The sequence below is a fragment of the Manduca sexta genome, chromosome 27, assembly GCF_014839805.1.
Source record: "Manduca sexta isolate Smith_Timp_Sample1 chromosome 27, JHU_Msex_v1.0, whole genome shotgun sequence".
Classification (NCBI taxonomy): Eukaryota; Metazoa; Arthropoda; class Insecta; order Lepidoptera; family Sphingidae; genus Manduca; species Manduca sexta.
In genome coordinates this window covers 2917447-2932630 of record NC_051141.1, presented here as the reverse complement: position 1 = coordinate 2932630, position 15184 = coordinate 2917447, and the positions used below count along the sequence as shown (strand labels likewise).

The window sequence follows — 15184 nt, the reverse complement described above, 5'->3', positions numbered from 1 at the left end:
AAACAATATTCTGGATTATAATAACCAGCTTTCCCTTGTGGTATTTCTAGACCAGCATCTCGCAATTTTCATAAAAGACGGACCCGCGGGCCACCAAAAATCCTCTGGCAATACTCAGTTTATACTTTATCCGCACAGCCTCATGTTCATGCTGATTATACTTTAGTACAGCAAGTAGCACGCGGCCGTTCACAGCGTATCAAGCGCTTTACCGCCAATTTGAAAATTATAATGATAAATTATTATGGTTAAGTTTTAGACTTTTTTCTCATAGACCCCTTGCGGTACGGTTACGAACCTCAGGTTAAATAATGTCTAAATCGTTAAGGAAAACATAATGCCCGCCCGATTGTAAAGTCCGACAATACATTTGTCACTAGATATTGTTGTTTATGGCGTAGGTGAGTGTAAACTGTAAGGTGACCTATTTGATCGTTTGCTCCCTGTATAAAAAAGTACGTGTTGCGAGTGCAATATCGTGCGGCGCGGCGTCAGGCGTGCTTGCCATGCTCTACCTCCAGTCGGCACAGAGTCAGTGTGCCAGTGGGTCGAGTTATATAACCATGCCGCTTACTTCGCTTTGCGCAAGAAACGTTGTAAGCAATGTTACTAACAGTCTATGATTAATTTCGGGCTCCTTACGTAGTTGATCTAATAAAAGAATGAACGGGCATATTGAGACCAAATTATGAAATCTTCATAAGGTTTTTATTACATGATGAAACGGCACTGTTAAGTAACAACTAAGTTATCCTGCGGCAAAAATGGAATGCACTTATATTGGCTAAATATGTAGGAATTAATGAATAAGAAGTTATCGTTTTGGATTTTTTTTATGCCACGCCCCTGTTAGGAAAATAGGGTTTCTGGCTCTCATAACACTGTTTAACTATAAAGCTATATATATATCGTGATTTATGAATTTGTTGGTGTGGTAGCTCCTTTGTTTAATTAGTTAATTTAGTCTACATTTCATCACTGTTCCTTTTGAAGTGTTCTTTATTCCGTAATTTATTCCCACTTGCGGCCGGTAATTCTGTATGTCAAACTGCGTGGGTATGTCAAGGTTCCTAAACTTGGAATCTGTAAGAAGTTCCTAAGGAGTAAGAACCTGGACCGTATAACAACGTATATTTCTAGTGTGTATATGAAGTACATGCATAAATGAACTTTCAGTACATATTCGTGTGTTCTATTGTTTTAGGAAGAGCCGCAAACAGTATATACATACATAGACTCTAGCCCATGTTCCATGTATTTTATTATGAAAATATAATAGGGTTTGAGTCTATCGTGATAATTGGGTACGAAATTCAGTTTTGGTTAACATGGTACGTTTTTTCGGTTTGAAGAACTCTGACAAATACGCTTGTCAGGGAATGGAACTCGGATCTCACGGTTCATAGACTCGGTGCGCAGCTATTATTAACAATGAACCGTTTTACGTCTCAATATTATCTAATAAAAACATAGTTCGTGTTTCGACGTAGATACATTAATTTGTTTGACGGAAAATGTGTAAATCATACATACTGGTCAAAGACCTTATTTCGTCATACGTTTCTATTTTAGTCTGTATTCACGCCCGCGTCTCCTACGCCGGAATGCCATGACTCAATTGTGCACAAGGTTAATTTTGTTTTATACCCAACTTAGCCTACGTTTGCGTTGCGCTGACGATTTTTTGGACTAATTTAGTCTTGCGCTTTTGGAAGCTAAAAATAGTACGACTTTTAACCAGGAGATAGTGGCAAACATGCGTGTTTTGGATAAATATGTTGCCCTCTAAAACAATATATAAATCTTTCAGCACCCTAAAATTTGTTTAAAATAGAACGTCATCAAAATATACGCAGAATAGTGAAATTATTTATATAAAGTTATAAACGAAAGGACAATTGAATTCTCTTCAATTATAGAATAGGACAAGTGAACTAATCAGTTCATCTGATGCAAAGGAATTATTGCGTTGTCGGCTTATACCACACTTGAATAACACTACAGACAGTTTTACATTAAGGATGAAAGTGCTTAAACGGCGATAGTGCTCTATTGAGAGTAATTGGTATGGAACTATTGACCAGTGAATGTCAACCCAGCTTCCAATGCTCGCCGTGAGCTGTCCGGTTCAAACAGATGGAACTAACAGCCTGTGAGTATTTGTGTTAATGTTCAAACAATAGTTAGCGCGCCGTGTTTTATGCAGAAATTCCTTTTGACAAATTACGTGAGGTGTTTGGAGTTTCCGAATAGGGTCTACGCAGATTATAAGTCCCTCGGGATAGTTCTGTGTACTATATATTTCGTAGTGTCTTGTTTATGTATACTTATATATACTACTATTATATAGAGCTGAAGCGTTCTTTGTTTGAGGCAGGAAGGTTCGACCTGAAAAATGCTTTTATTTATTGTCAAAGGGTATATAACATCACTCTATTACCAATAGGAACGGAGCAAAAATGAAAAATGTTGCAATAACGGGGATATTTTTTCCTTTTGAAAGCTTAGCTTGAGTTAAAAGTTACGCAACAAACATGTATAACGGAATTATTCCTTTTAAAAAGTTACAAAAATCTATACTAATATTGTAAAGAGATAAAGTTTCTAACTTTATTTGTTTGTGGGGGGTAATTTCTGGAACTACTGAACCGATTTTGAAAATTTTTTCACTAATAAGAAGCGTGTTGTAGGCTACTTAGTCCGGAGTGCTACAGGCAATCTTGTATCCCGGGAAAATATTATCCCGAAAAACTATTACACGCGGGTGAAAGAAAAAGCTAGTATTAGTACTTTATGACATTGTTCGCGTATTCAAAGAACATGAAAAGCAAGTCACTTCGCCGCGGCTAAATTCTGTTAACCTTCGAGGGACGAATTTTTTTTTTGGTTGGAATGATATTGGCAATGAGCTGCACTTTCCATCTGGCGCGTCACAGCCGTGCCAAGATAGTAAAAATGCTAATGTAAAGGAGAATGCCCATATGTTTATGGAAGTCCGACCCGCATAATTCACTTTTGTATGCCTGAAAATGAATCATAAAACAGGAAAACTATCGTCCTTCTAAATAAAGCGACACTTATTATTTTTCATTGTAGCTTTTTCGTACAAGTAGTACATAGTTTCATGTTGATTACGTGGTTAGTTTTGTAGAAATATAAGTTATCTCTTGACATAAGATATGTATATATCGATGAGCAACGATAATCACAATTAAAAATAAAAACATAGTTACTGTAATATCTCGCTATGATAAAATATAGTCTTATTACGATAATATTATATCAAAATAAATATCCGATATAAACATTATATCACACAGCTATGAATGAAAATAAACAAGGCATTTACCAATATCGATGTTATGTAATGATCATTGAATATGGATATATTAATAATATATCGGTCGCTTACCCTAATCCGTATACTAGAATTCAGACAGGAATAAAATAGTTAACAACACTCAAAACGGCGAAAACTGAACTTCATAATGCCATACATTCGGACATTCTCCTTTCGTAAGAATCTTATGCTCTGTATTTTAAGAAAATCGTATAACCATCACTCTTTCGGATACCTCATGACGTATTCATAAGGAACGTGATGTTACGCGATCTCAAAGTAAATCGTAATCCATAACTTTTTAACAAGAGACGTCTACCACAATGATACTATTTGGATGACGTCGGCTTTGACGTTATTTTTGCGGAAATATTGAAAAGGATTAGCTTGATCGCCTGAATATATGTTGCCATTGATTGTTTTGCCACTCTGCGCCTGATCTTACTCTATGCATGTCGCATTGTCCCTACAGGTTGATATCCGTTGTGATTGGCCGCCCTGGCTGAAATTAGTCTAGCAGGGATACATTACAGTGTTTTGTCTAGCCATATTAAGCGAAGTTTAAAGTCAGATGAAGCCAGTGAAATTATATTGTTTATGTCTGTGACAGATATTGCCGCTTTGTAACATCCTCAATGCTTAATCCATTTTCTTACAACAAATATATAGATTTTATTTCTACATGCCTGTTTCCAACTTGTTACTCGCCTTTAAGAAGGGGTCTCTTGCTACATTTAAGCTAAAAATTCCCGACGATTTTCACAAACTTGACAAAACCTGGGAAAGTCTGGCAAATAGCATCCCTGCAAATAACTATATGATTACGTACGTTTACCTGAAGTCACCAGTGAGTATGTGCACAACCTAGATCTGCTATTTACGCAACCTAGTTCTGACCAAGAATCACACGGTATTGTGTTTGACTTTACTTTAGTCGCAATAAGGTTTGTGGTTGTCGACTACACTCCAGTCGGCTGTCCCCCTCTCTATCCAGTCATGTTTTATGATGTTATCCCAACAGAAATCGAAGCTGCAATTTCAAGGCACAAATAACAAGAAAACAATCTATTATCTTGACGGATGGCAGCACGTCGTTCCTTTCCTTGGTGTTGTTGATGTCTAATTGTGGTGACTACTTACACTTACCTAAGTATATTTTTCATTTGCCATTGAAAACAACATATCTACGATATATCTGTGTTCTTTGCACTTGTTACAACTTACAGAGGCATAATTCTCCTATTTCACATTTTCCAAATTAAACAAATATAATACGAATCTTCCAGAAAACACTTGAAATGAATCGCTGTCAATGACTATTTTTAAACAGAATGCATAACCGTTTTCTAACTTAACAAGTGCATTTGTAAGAAAAATAAACACATCACGCCATCACGAAGGGGGGGGGGGGGGCAGTAGTGTTGGATTAAGTTAGCATTTAGCATTTCACAAATAAAGTTGCTAAATTTCGTGAATTGCTAATTAATTCGTGCGTTAGCGCGATTAGCAACAGCAGCGCACGCGCGTGCGCTCACCTTAACGCCCGCAGAGAAATAAAAGCTTAGCGACGCATGTGTAAATTTTATTTCATGCGTCGTATTAGCAATTAGCATTAGCATTGTTATTTAGCATCCTGAGACATGAAAATTAGCATGCTAATGAAATTTATTTGAAATAGCATTAATTGCCATCACTAGAGGGCAGGGCACTTACTTTTCGCCAAGTGTCTTCCAACCTATGATGTATAATCCGAAATATTCGAAAATATGTCGTCCGCTTATAAAGATTGACCATATTTCTATTTACATGTTTTCTCGCCTAATGGATCTATTAGTATCCACCTTTTATACAGTTCTATAATATTCTTTCTGAAAAAGGTCCGACCAACTGCCTCAGTATTGTAGGTCGATATTCATAACGTTATTTACAAAATCTTAATTTAGTTTTCCAACTTTTGTTTGTAAGTCTTCCGAACTTTGTAGCTAGCTACATAAGGTTCAGGTAAACGTAAGTTAACATTTGGCAGCGGTAAAACCTTGAACATACTTAAAAGGGACGTGGAAGGTCGAATTGGAAGGGATCGAAAATCATTACGTAAACGGGCAACTTGAACGAAGTCAAAATATGTAAATTGCAAACAATGCTGTTTTTTTGTCATGTTGTATTTTGCTTTATATGAAATCTAGATGAAATGATTTAAAAATTATCATTCTAAACCAGTTGTGCCTACAATTTCATCTGCGTGGACTTAAATCTATATCACAGTCTGTTGTGTGTGTGATCTCTCCGTAATAGTCAATAGAGAACATGGGCGATACGTGCTGCCTCTGGCCCGTTTACGCCATGTGGCCATCGGTACCCGATATACCCTATATGTTACATATAATAGTGCTTTATATATTTTTTTAATTATTATGGAAGACCGGGTATATTTCACCATAGGGGCAGGTTGACCAACAGTCAAAAACTCAAGATATTCGGAAGTGTTGTCTCATTCAGGTGCCATAGTCAAGATGCCTTGTTACAATCGTTAACGCTAACGTTATGTACATGAATGACAAATCCTAGCGATAGACATCGATAGGATATATCATACATTTTGTCTATTAGCGTTGATGACTGTAGAAAAGCATTTTGAACGGCCCGTGATGTGTGCGTGAGTATGCTAAAAGCAGTTGTCTGCCTCCGAAACTTCAGCGAATACTCGGCAACTCGGGCGCGCATCGTTCGTGAGACAAATATTTATCTAGAAACAAAATGTACATGTAAGTAATCATATATCTTAATATTTTTTTCTGAGGATGTCTGTACTCTTTGTAGTTATCTTTCAAATAGTTTAAACTAAGAGCTTGGTTATTGATTTGTCAGTTGTTTTATGTTTTGCCACGCTGAGATACATACTAACATGTGATTAAAAAATAAAAAAAGTAAAAAGGGGCTGGTACTTGAACTATATCTTGGGACTCATTGACTACCTATTTAATTTTCTCCGTAGTCATCCAAATTTATCTAGACAGTTTGTATTAACAACTAGTTGTTTCAGAACCACGCAGATTAATAAAAGTGTGCCTAATCGAAGCACCCTCTGATGCTGGGTGGATTTTTGTTAATACTAGTACCTCAGGAACATTTAGTATTCATAATATTCCTTGATGAACGTCAATGTGACGCGTGATCTACATATTGGTTACTTATTAGTTTGGTACATATTTTTATGCAGAATTTATGAAAATTTAAACGAGTCATAGTTTTGTTATTTATATATAAATTAAAATTCTGTCTGCACAATTTAAATGTCCTACCCTTTTTACAAACCCTTTTTTATTGAAAAATATGTGTGATACACTAAAACAAAAAATATATATGCGCCCAAGCTGACTTTGGTCAACCATCCCCGATCTCCCCTCATCATCTCTATGTCATAGAATCCTATGATTGGTTTAGGCGTGATACGCCAACGAACATTTAGACAAACACATATACCAACATAATATAAAGATTAAAGAATTCGAACTTGCGTTGCCTGCTCTTTGCTGGCATATTTGAAGTTAAGATGCTATCCTGCGGTGAAGTTAAATTTTCCGCCAAAGTCAGCTCGATTACTTTTTGGATCTTCTACTTGTTGCTTAAAAAGGCCCCTGCAAACTTGGTGCAGCTATATCAGTAGTAAAGTCGTAAAATAAAAATCTGTTTTCAATACGCCGTATTAAGGTTATAGCTTAAGGTCCATTTTTCATACATTTTGTTTCACCTTTAATCTGGGTAACTAAACAAGTATTGACAAGTAAAGAATTTAAATTCACGTCTAGTTAGTGATTAGTTCTCGCAGTTGAAAGAAAAACGTAAAAATAAATAATATGCATGGATATTTCGGCCTTTAAAATTTAATACGACAAAATTTTGAATTGAATTTAAATTCTTTACTTGTCAATACTTGTTTAGTTACCCAGATTAAAGGTGAAACAAAATGTATGAAAAATTGACCTTAAGCTATAACCTTAATATCACGGCCATTGCCATTGTATATGTTAAAACATAATCCGAATAATTACCGTTATTAAATGATGTGACACTTCATTCTTTTTTATGTCCTTTAATAATATGGAATTGAAAACAAGAATATTTTCTTATTCCTTTAGAATTTCAACTGAATTATAGTTAACTACTAATTCTGAATATATCATCCACCGGAGAATGTCAAGAAATTATGCTCTTTTCAAAACGCGTATAATATCACAATTGTATTATTGATAACTTTTAAATTAGTTGGATTCAAAGCAGCTTGTTCATTCCCAAGCCAATTTACCCTCGATACAACTGCTACCATTCCGATCGTTCTTTGAAGTTGCTGAATAAATTACTGTCACAAAATAATACATTACAATTGAATTGAGCTGTATTAGAATGATTGAGCAATACATTTTTGAAGTAAAGTAGTAATAAAATACATCTGGGTAGATCAGTAAGCGTCTGTTCAAAGTATGTGATGAGTATGACTGCTATTTGTATCACACATAACATGAAATTTTGGCATGCACAGACACTTAGCATAGTATACCCTAGTTGCTTACATGTAAAAGTAAAATATACTTAATCTATTAAGCATTATACGATTAAATTCGGGATGATGCGCACAACACCCTGTAATGCTTTTAAATTTCCTGGTGTGATTGCTAAATTTTGTGGATAGACGTTATTCTTATTATCACGTTCATGCATTTCGAATTTAATCTATTTATTCATGATGAGGTCGTCTTATCGTTTAGTAAGTTCAAAGAATAATGCTTCAATAAGAGAATTTAGTTATAAGAATGCCCCAAACTGACAGGAAATTCGTTTCTATGATCGCTATGTGTATGACATTCCCGTTTGTGTGTGTTGCGGGATAACCCGGACGCGGTAAACTGAATACAATTTTTAGTAGGTGCAATACAGGCTACTTGAACTGCATAACAACATATGTGTGTTTATGTACAAGAAACGTCGCGTTACTAGACGAAATTCAGAATGTCACACGCTGGGATGAGCTATTATCACAGACTGAAAAGTATACCCAAGTACATAACGAACGAAAATGTAGACATAGACTCTCTTATAGACTTACGATGTCAACCATAACTAATAGCTACAAGATGAATTAGGGACTCGTTAAGTGTCGGGTAGTTTTATAAAATATGCAATTGCTTGTTCTAAAAACACGTTTAGATGCCTTTAAAGTGACGGGCGGGTGTATGAAATCGAGCATAAGCTGTTCCTATTCACGTCCAATCTAGCGGGCCGTGTCTGGTTGTGAAACTATTGGAACTAGTATGTGCAGCTCCACATTCATCGTGTTTCGTCAGATAGACTACCTCCACACATTCGGCGACGGGCATTGACGAATGTGGAGAACGTCGTGATTTACATATTTGCACTGACTAGATTCAACACCTCAAGTTTCGTACCTATACTGTAGGGATTCCAAAGTATACATTGCCATGCCGTCTCGCCTGAGTTCTCCGAGCCTGAGATCTGGGTTACCTGTGTCCCTGCTGTTATATTGTTTATTTATAGACAATACATAAACATCTCGCCTCCTGCGGAAATTTATTATGCATTTTCGATTTCCACGTAGATACGCTGGCCTAGTTGACATTGGTAATAATATTTTATGCTGTGTCTACCTTTTGACGTAGATTTATGATACAAGTGCTTCCTATTGAATATAAACATATTTATTGCTTTACTGTATAAAAAATAAAACGGACATGGTGTGCAGAAGCTTGAAAGAGCTCGCTGGTTAGGGAACGCACGAAGATTATTGGTGTTGCAAGCGGGTAGAGGCAGTGTTCCTGTCATTACCAAGCGGGCGATATGTTTGAGGTGCCACGGCAGAAGAATAATATATGCAGGCGGGTATAAGACCACCTTCGGCGCAGCAGATGATGAGCAATGTAAAGCTAATACTTAGTTGTTGTATTCATAAAATTGTATAATTAATATATTTAAAAAAAAAATCTCTCCATCTTCCCACACGAGTAAATTATGTCACAACTCTAATTAAAAGTTTATAATCCCGATTTGTAGTTTTTCATAATTCTTTACTTCATTGTGAGTGGAAACTTACTGGATTTTTTATTATTTTTATTTCAATGTTCTGTTTAATAATAGATTGAAATCAGTATCGCTGCCGTATAAAGTTTTGCGTAACGAGCGGTATCATATACGCGTGTTCCACTTCTATGTGCGAAGTGGAACATTATGGCACTAACGTTTTACGCTTTGGTCTCTTGTAACTCGGTACTTGACGATCGATTGTATATATGTCGCGGTAAGGTAAGCAGAACGCTGATTGTCTCTGTCAAACTGCGCCATTTTTTAGGGATTTTGAGACAAGAACCGAGGGAATCCTAATAACTCGCTAAAGATCTGTGGGTACATAAGCGTACATGCACATGTATAACACCGCATCAAATCGCAGTTGACAAAACTTGCGTTGCGGTCAATATCGCCCACTCGGTTGAATTCGGCGGCAAAATGTCGCAACCACAACTTAACAACTGCTCGACTACGTTTTGCTGCTGCGATGTGGTGTGCACGTGGTACGCGTGAATGGACCGGTCCGTAAATCCTAATTTAATTTAGTCATGTAGATATAAATCTAAATTAAGCTTAAATATCTAAGAAACGTAGACTATCATTACTAAATTTTCAGGCGACATTTCTGTTTAAGTCATATAATAAGAAACAAAATAAATAAAAAAAAACTATAAAATATGCTGAAATTTGTAATCCTATAAAGCCCTAAATGGAAAAGAATACGAAGTAGGTTGGAAGATCTTACCACGACCATAGATAATACGTAGAATTAAAGTAACCGTAAGTAAATGACAGACGATATTACTTTACATAATGATATTATCACAGAACAGTCTGAAAGGACGAGCGTATACGCCAAACAATACGTAAGCTGTGTGGCGGATTACATAAATCAACCGCCACATTAGCACGGCATTTGTAGACTAACTGCCGGCGAGTGCAGCGGCTGTGTCGTTCGTCGGAGGCTACTCGCGAGACGTGGCCGGCGCGCGCGTCGCTCTCGACTCGCAGTACCGCTCGTCGCGCCGTGCCGCATCAACCGGTTCGTGCGCATTGGGCCAAGTTCAAACATTTCACACAGTTTCTCGAGTGCTCCGCCAAATTAGCGTTCTGAATATTCAATAACTATAAAACAGTGTAACGTTATGATATTATAATATATCAATTTACATAATAGTAGTAGCTACTTTAATGTTGAATTCTGCGCGATATTTCTTTACCCTATAAATCCGGGATATTACCATCGTTTATAATATAGATGAGTAACATTAGGTTGTGGTATGATTAATTTACGTAAGTCAATTTATTTGACAACGTGAGGGCAATACAAAAATATATTTTGATGTTTTATCGCACCCTTGTGTTAGGTCAAGTGCTTGATAACATTATTTATTGTTTACGTTATATAACATAGCATTTGTTGATATGGCTTCGTGTGGATATTTGTTAATTTGAAAGTGACTTTGATAAAAGTAATCAGTGTTGTGACAGACGCGAGGAATCAAAATACTATATTTTGTGTACAGGTGGTGTTGGCGCAGTCACCCCTACACATAGCTCCGCTCGGCTCGGGCGCATCGCTCACGCCCGACAGCCTCGCTGCGCGCAGATTCACATTGGAGATACCGCTCGAGCAGCAGATACAAATGCCGTTCATAAGAAATGAACTGCGGTGGGAATCAACTGCTCTTTTGCCACGTGAAACGAGATTCCCGAGGAGAGCCCGCAGCACTAGGAGTATACACACAAGTGTGCAACAATTGCCCCCGCTGTGGGAAGAGGCGGACAGAGACTACAACATGTACATGAGTGATGAGCAGTTCCGACAACGCGTGGACACGCCGACAGATGCGCTCAATGAGCCGCTAGTAGTAGAAATAGAATCTCACCGTTCATCGATTGCGAGTGTGCCCTCAACGCAGACAACACAGGGGACCAATTTTAATTTGACTGACAGTATTGATATAGAAGTTGACCAAAAGTATTTGAATGATCATAATTTAGATTCGGATAAATCTGACAATTTGAAAGAGGTCATCGCGATCATGTCGAGTGAATCGGATCCGGAGGATGATAACATAAGTTTACCAGTGAATTCGTTGCGAATGCTGTCGGTGCCGACGATGCTGCCGCCGGCTACCGCCGCCGCCAAGAGGCTGGCGAGCATGATAATAAGACACGCCCGCTTTAATAAAATACCGAATGAGCAAGAAATGTGCTGCTCTGATTGCGGGCTCATACCCATTCTTCCCGTAACCGGACAATGCGGCCACACGCGATGCACTAAGTATGTACTCCACGTACTACACGTGTGTTTTATATGAACTGTGCACATGAAATTCATAATCGATTTGTTTAGGTGCATCAAAGATAAAGGCGCGTGTTCCTGTGGAGCGCCGGAACCGGCGAGTTTACATGTCAACACTTTAGTACAAGATATTATTACAAAGATGGTTGTCCATTGCCCCGTTTCCAGGTATAGATAATGTGTTGATTAGTATTTTATATGAGATATCTGTATATTGTGATATTAAAATAAATTTGTTGTCTCTAGGAGAAAAGTACATCCTGTTCGATGGGAGTGGTTGCAGAGACTGACAGCTTCCGAGTCTGTGCCACCAGGTCAGTACAATATGTATATTATATACTTTTATTGTCTTTAAACAGGTAAATTGTTTGTTTTCAATATATAGTGTGCGAATGTAATGTGTCATGTTCTGTATATGTACTTGTCTTTTTGCTTTGAATCGGCACAAACAAGTGGTGAGATATCAAAATGTCCGTCACATCGCACTCTGTTATTACAACAATACTTGCCTACTCAATCAAGACAAAACAATTTTATCTACGAACCTTCATGTTCTCGATAAAATGTGCGTAAAACTTTTAAATGATAACGTACAGTTACAGAACGATTTCGAAAAAGCTTCGCGCATGTGTTTGTGTTTCACATTATTGCGCGTAAACGTTGTTGACCTATAAGCTAACCTATCGCCCGGCAGTGAATCGGTTCAAAATATGGTATTCAAAAAGTATCCACATCTACGTCGTTTTTTATAAATTGTACTGTAATGAACTAACGTGTCGGTTCGAAATTCAAATAACAATGTGTAATATACATAATATACAAAGATTTAGAGGTGACATTGGCGGGCGATAGGTGTGCACCAACCTTTACGGTGACATAAAGGAGTGAAGTAACGCGTGGAACCACTAGTAGAACCTCTGCAACTTGTGTATTATTTGTGTTGTGTCACTTTCGTGTTCTCAACGCGTTCCATATTTTCCACACGCTATTTAACATTTGACAATTATTGCACAGTTATATTATGCTACCAGCGATTGTTTTACATGACATCTGTATTCTATTTGCCAAGCTGTATTAACTTATTCTGAAGGAGCTTGTAATTGTACTAACAGCTTTAAATATTAACTGTTTAAGTTATACAAGCTGTGCCGGCGATTTTGTCCTGGATTTTTTTTTGTTTATTGTTTATCAGATTTTTATGTTTTTTTCTTGTACCCTATTGCTGGACTTTTGCTTGATAGATAACTGCATCGAAATCCGTTCAGCCAACAAACATACGCTTTACTGTTATATGTACAGATATTATGCAAATTGCAATTATAGACAATTCATGTCATGGTGATTGCGAGACTGATCTTGAGTAACTTCATATTAGTATTTATTAGATAATAAATATGAGACAGTAGGGAGTCCGGTTGGGTAGACCATCACTTTGTCTGTTTCTGCTACCAAGCAGCATGCAGATACTAGTCTTCCTTGCCATACCCTTTTATAATTTGAAATTTCGAAATGACTATAAGGGTATTAATATCGGCTAAATTCAAGCGGGCGGCTTTCATATTTAGGTTGTAGAAAAATAAGTACACACTTGCACTTTTTATCCCCGAAGGGACAGGCAAAAACGCAATTGATGCACCGACTTTCCCCCGTGTTTACTCCCAAGGTGTGATAGGGGGTGAGCCTATCACCATATCGGGCACAAAACTCAATATCGCTCTCTGACCCGGGAATCAAACGCGAGACCTGAGCACTGCAATCGTGCCGTAATACTACCACGCCAGGCAGACGGTAGAAAAACGAATATTCCCAATACATATTCAAGGTAAACTTAACATTATGTTTTGCTACAAAAGTTCGTTTTTAGCTTTTACAAATGACACGTGGTAAGTAGGGCAGACGGGATACAGTGGGATTTAGATAATGCGACATCGATCATGCGTGGAGCGCATAACCGATACCAACCCGATTGTCGAACTTGTTTGCCCAGGATTAACAGCCGACGCGTATACAGCGCGGCCGTATTCACAAACATGTGGCGAAAGTGCATTCGCTACGGTGTCAATATGTATTTTTTGCTTGTATTCTTAGTAGTACAATAAGATATGTTTATTATTAATCATTGTGATGTTACTTTAATAGGTAGGTTTACTTTGATAAGCTAAATAATTTGTGAGAACAGTGTTAGTTACATATGAACTAATTACAGGCAGATTATTGTATTTGTGCGTATAATAGGTCAGTTTATCCTGAGTTACAACCAATTTTCCTGCCACAATATCTTTCCAGTTTCCACACTGAGTTTCGTTCGCAAACTAATCGGCTCTAATAGTTTGAAACGCTTCCGTTATCAATTATACAGTTTGAGAACAAATTAACAGGACGTATAACAAACTACGGTATGGAAATTACGAACAACCCCGACGTGGGGAAGTTTGTTTATTGTTCACGATTTGTTTTTAATGAAGTTATTTGGACTTGAAATAAGTTCGATTGTTTCTCTCTGTATGAACGCGTTCTCTGTTTTAATTTTTGACTGTTGGGTAATTGAAATAAGGCATAAGTTGTTTTGTGTTAATAATAATAGGATTTATATTGTATTACTGTCATTATTTTATGTTGAAAATACCAACAAATCAAGGTAATAATTCAGATATAAACTATAGGAACATGAGCTACGTTGTACAAATTCTATTTTCATACGATGAGTCAGATTCTATGTAACGATATTAATTTCCTGGAACATCCGTTGTACAAAATTACGCAGAAATTCAAATCTGCATTTACAAACTCGTTGAATGACAATTAGCTAGCGTAAACTATGTTGTTCAATTCACAACTTCAATAATGATTTTAAGCTAGTAGTTTAATATTAAGGTGGTAGCTCAAGGTCCATTTTCATACATTTTGTTTCGGCTTTAATCTGGGTAACTAAACAAGTATTGGCAAGTAAAGAATTTAAATTCACGTCTAGTTAGTGATTAGTTCTCGCAGTTGAAAAAAAAATGTAAAAATAATTAATAATCATGGATATTTCGGCCTTTAAAATTTCGTCATATTAAATTTTAAAGGCCGAAATATCCATGATTATTAATTATTTTTACGTTTTTCTTTCAACTGCGAGAACTAATCACTAACTAGACGTGAATTTAAATTCTTTACTTGCCAATACTTGTTTAGTTACCCAGATTAAAGCCGAAACAAAATGTATGAAAATGGACCTTGAGCTACCACCTTAACAATCAGTATCAAAATATAATTCGTTTTCTGATTTCATCGCGGTTTCTTATAACAAATCATGATTGCCAAAGAAAACTACCCATCAGTCAAAGGGTCAGTTGTTATGCTTCCCCATTAAGAAAGAGAATGTCCTTCATTTGTATTATTTCAATTATATTTACACCCTATCGTATTTAACACTAGTGATATTTCATAAGCACGACATTAATTAGGCACATGAT

At 36.8% G+C, this 15184-nt stretch overlaps 1 protein-coding gene across 4 annotated transcripts in view; it reads left to right on the top strand.

Annotated features, from left to right (window-relative positions):
• Positions 1–15184, top strand: part of LOC115448551 — a 38550-nt gene that overhangs the window by 3179 nt on the left and 20187 nt on the right. Inside the window, exons 1-4 of one of the 4 annotated variants that reach the window (XM_037443833.1) lie at positions 10337–10460; positions 10945–11705; positions 11778–11894; positions 11973–12040. In XM_037443833.1, coding sequence (XP_037299730.1) covers positions 11065–11705; positions 11778–11894; positions 11973–12040 — 826 coding nt within the window. In that variant the 5' untranslated portion in view covers positions 10337–10460; positions 10945–11064. Of the gene's footprint in view, positions 1–10336; positions 10461–10536; positions 10556–10614; positions 10712–10944; positions 11706–11777; positions 11895–11972; positions 12041–15184 lie in introns of those variants that run through there. The other 3 variants (XM_037443835.1, XM_037443834.1, XM_030176013.2) reach the window with 3 other exon arrangements.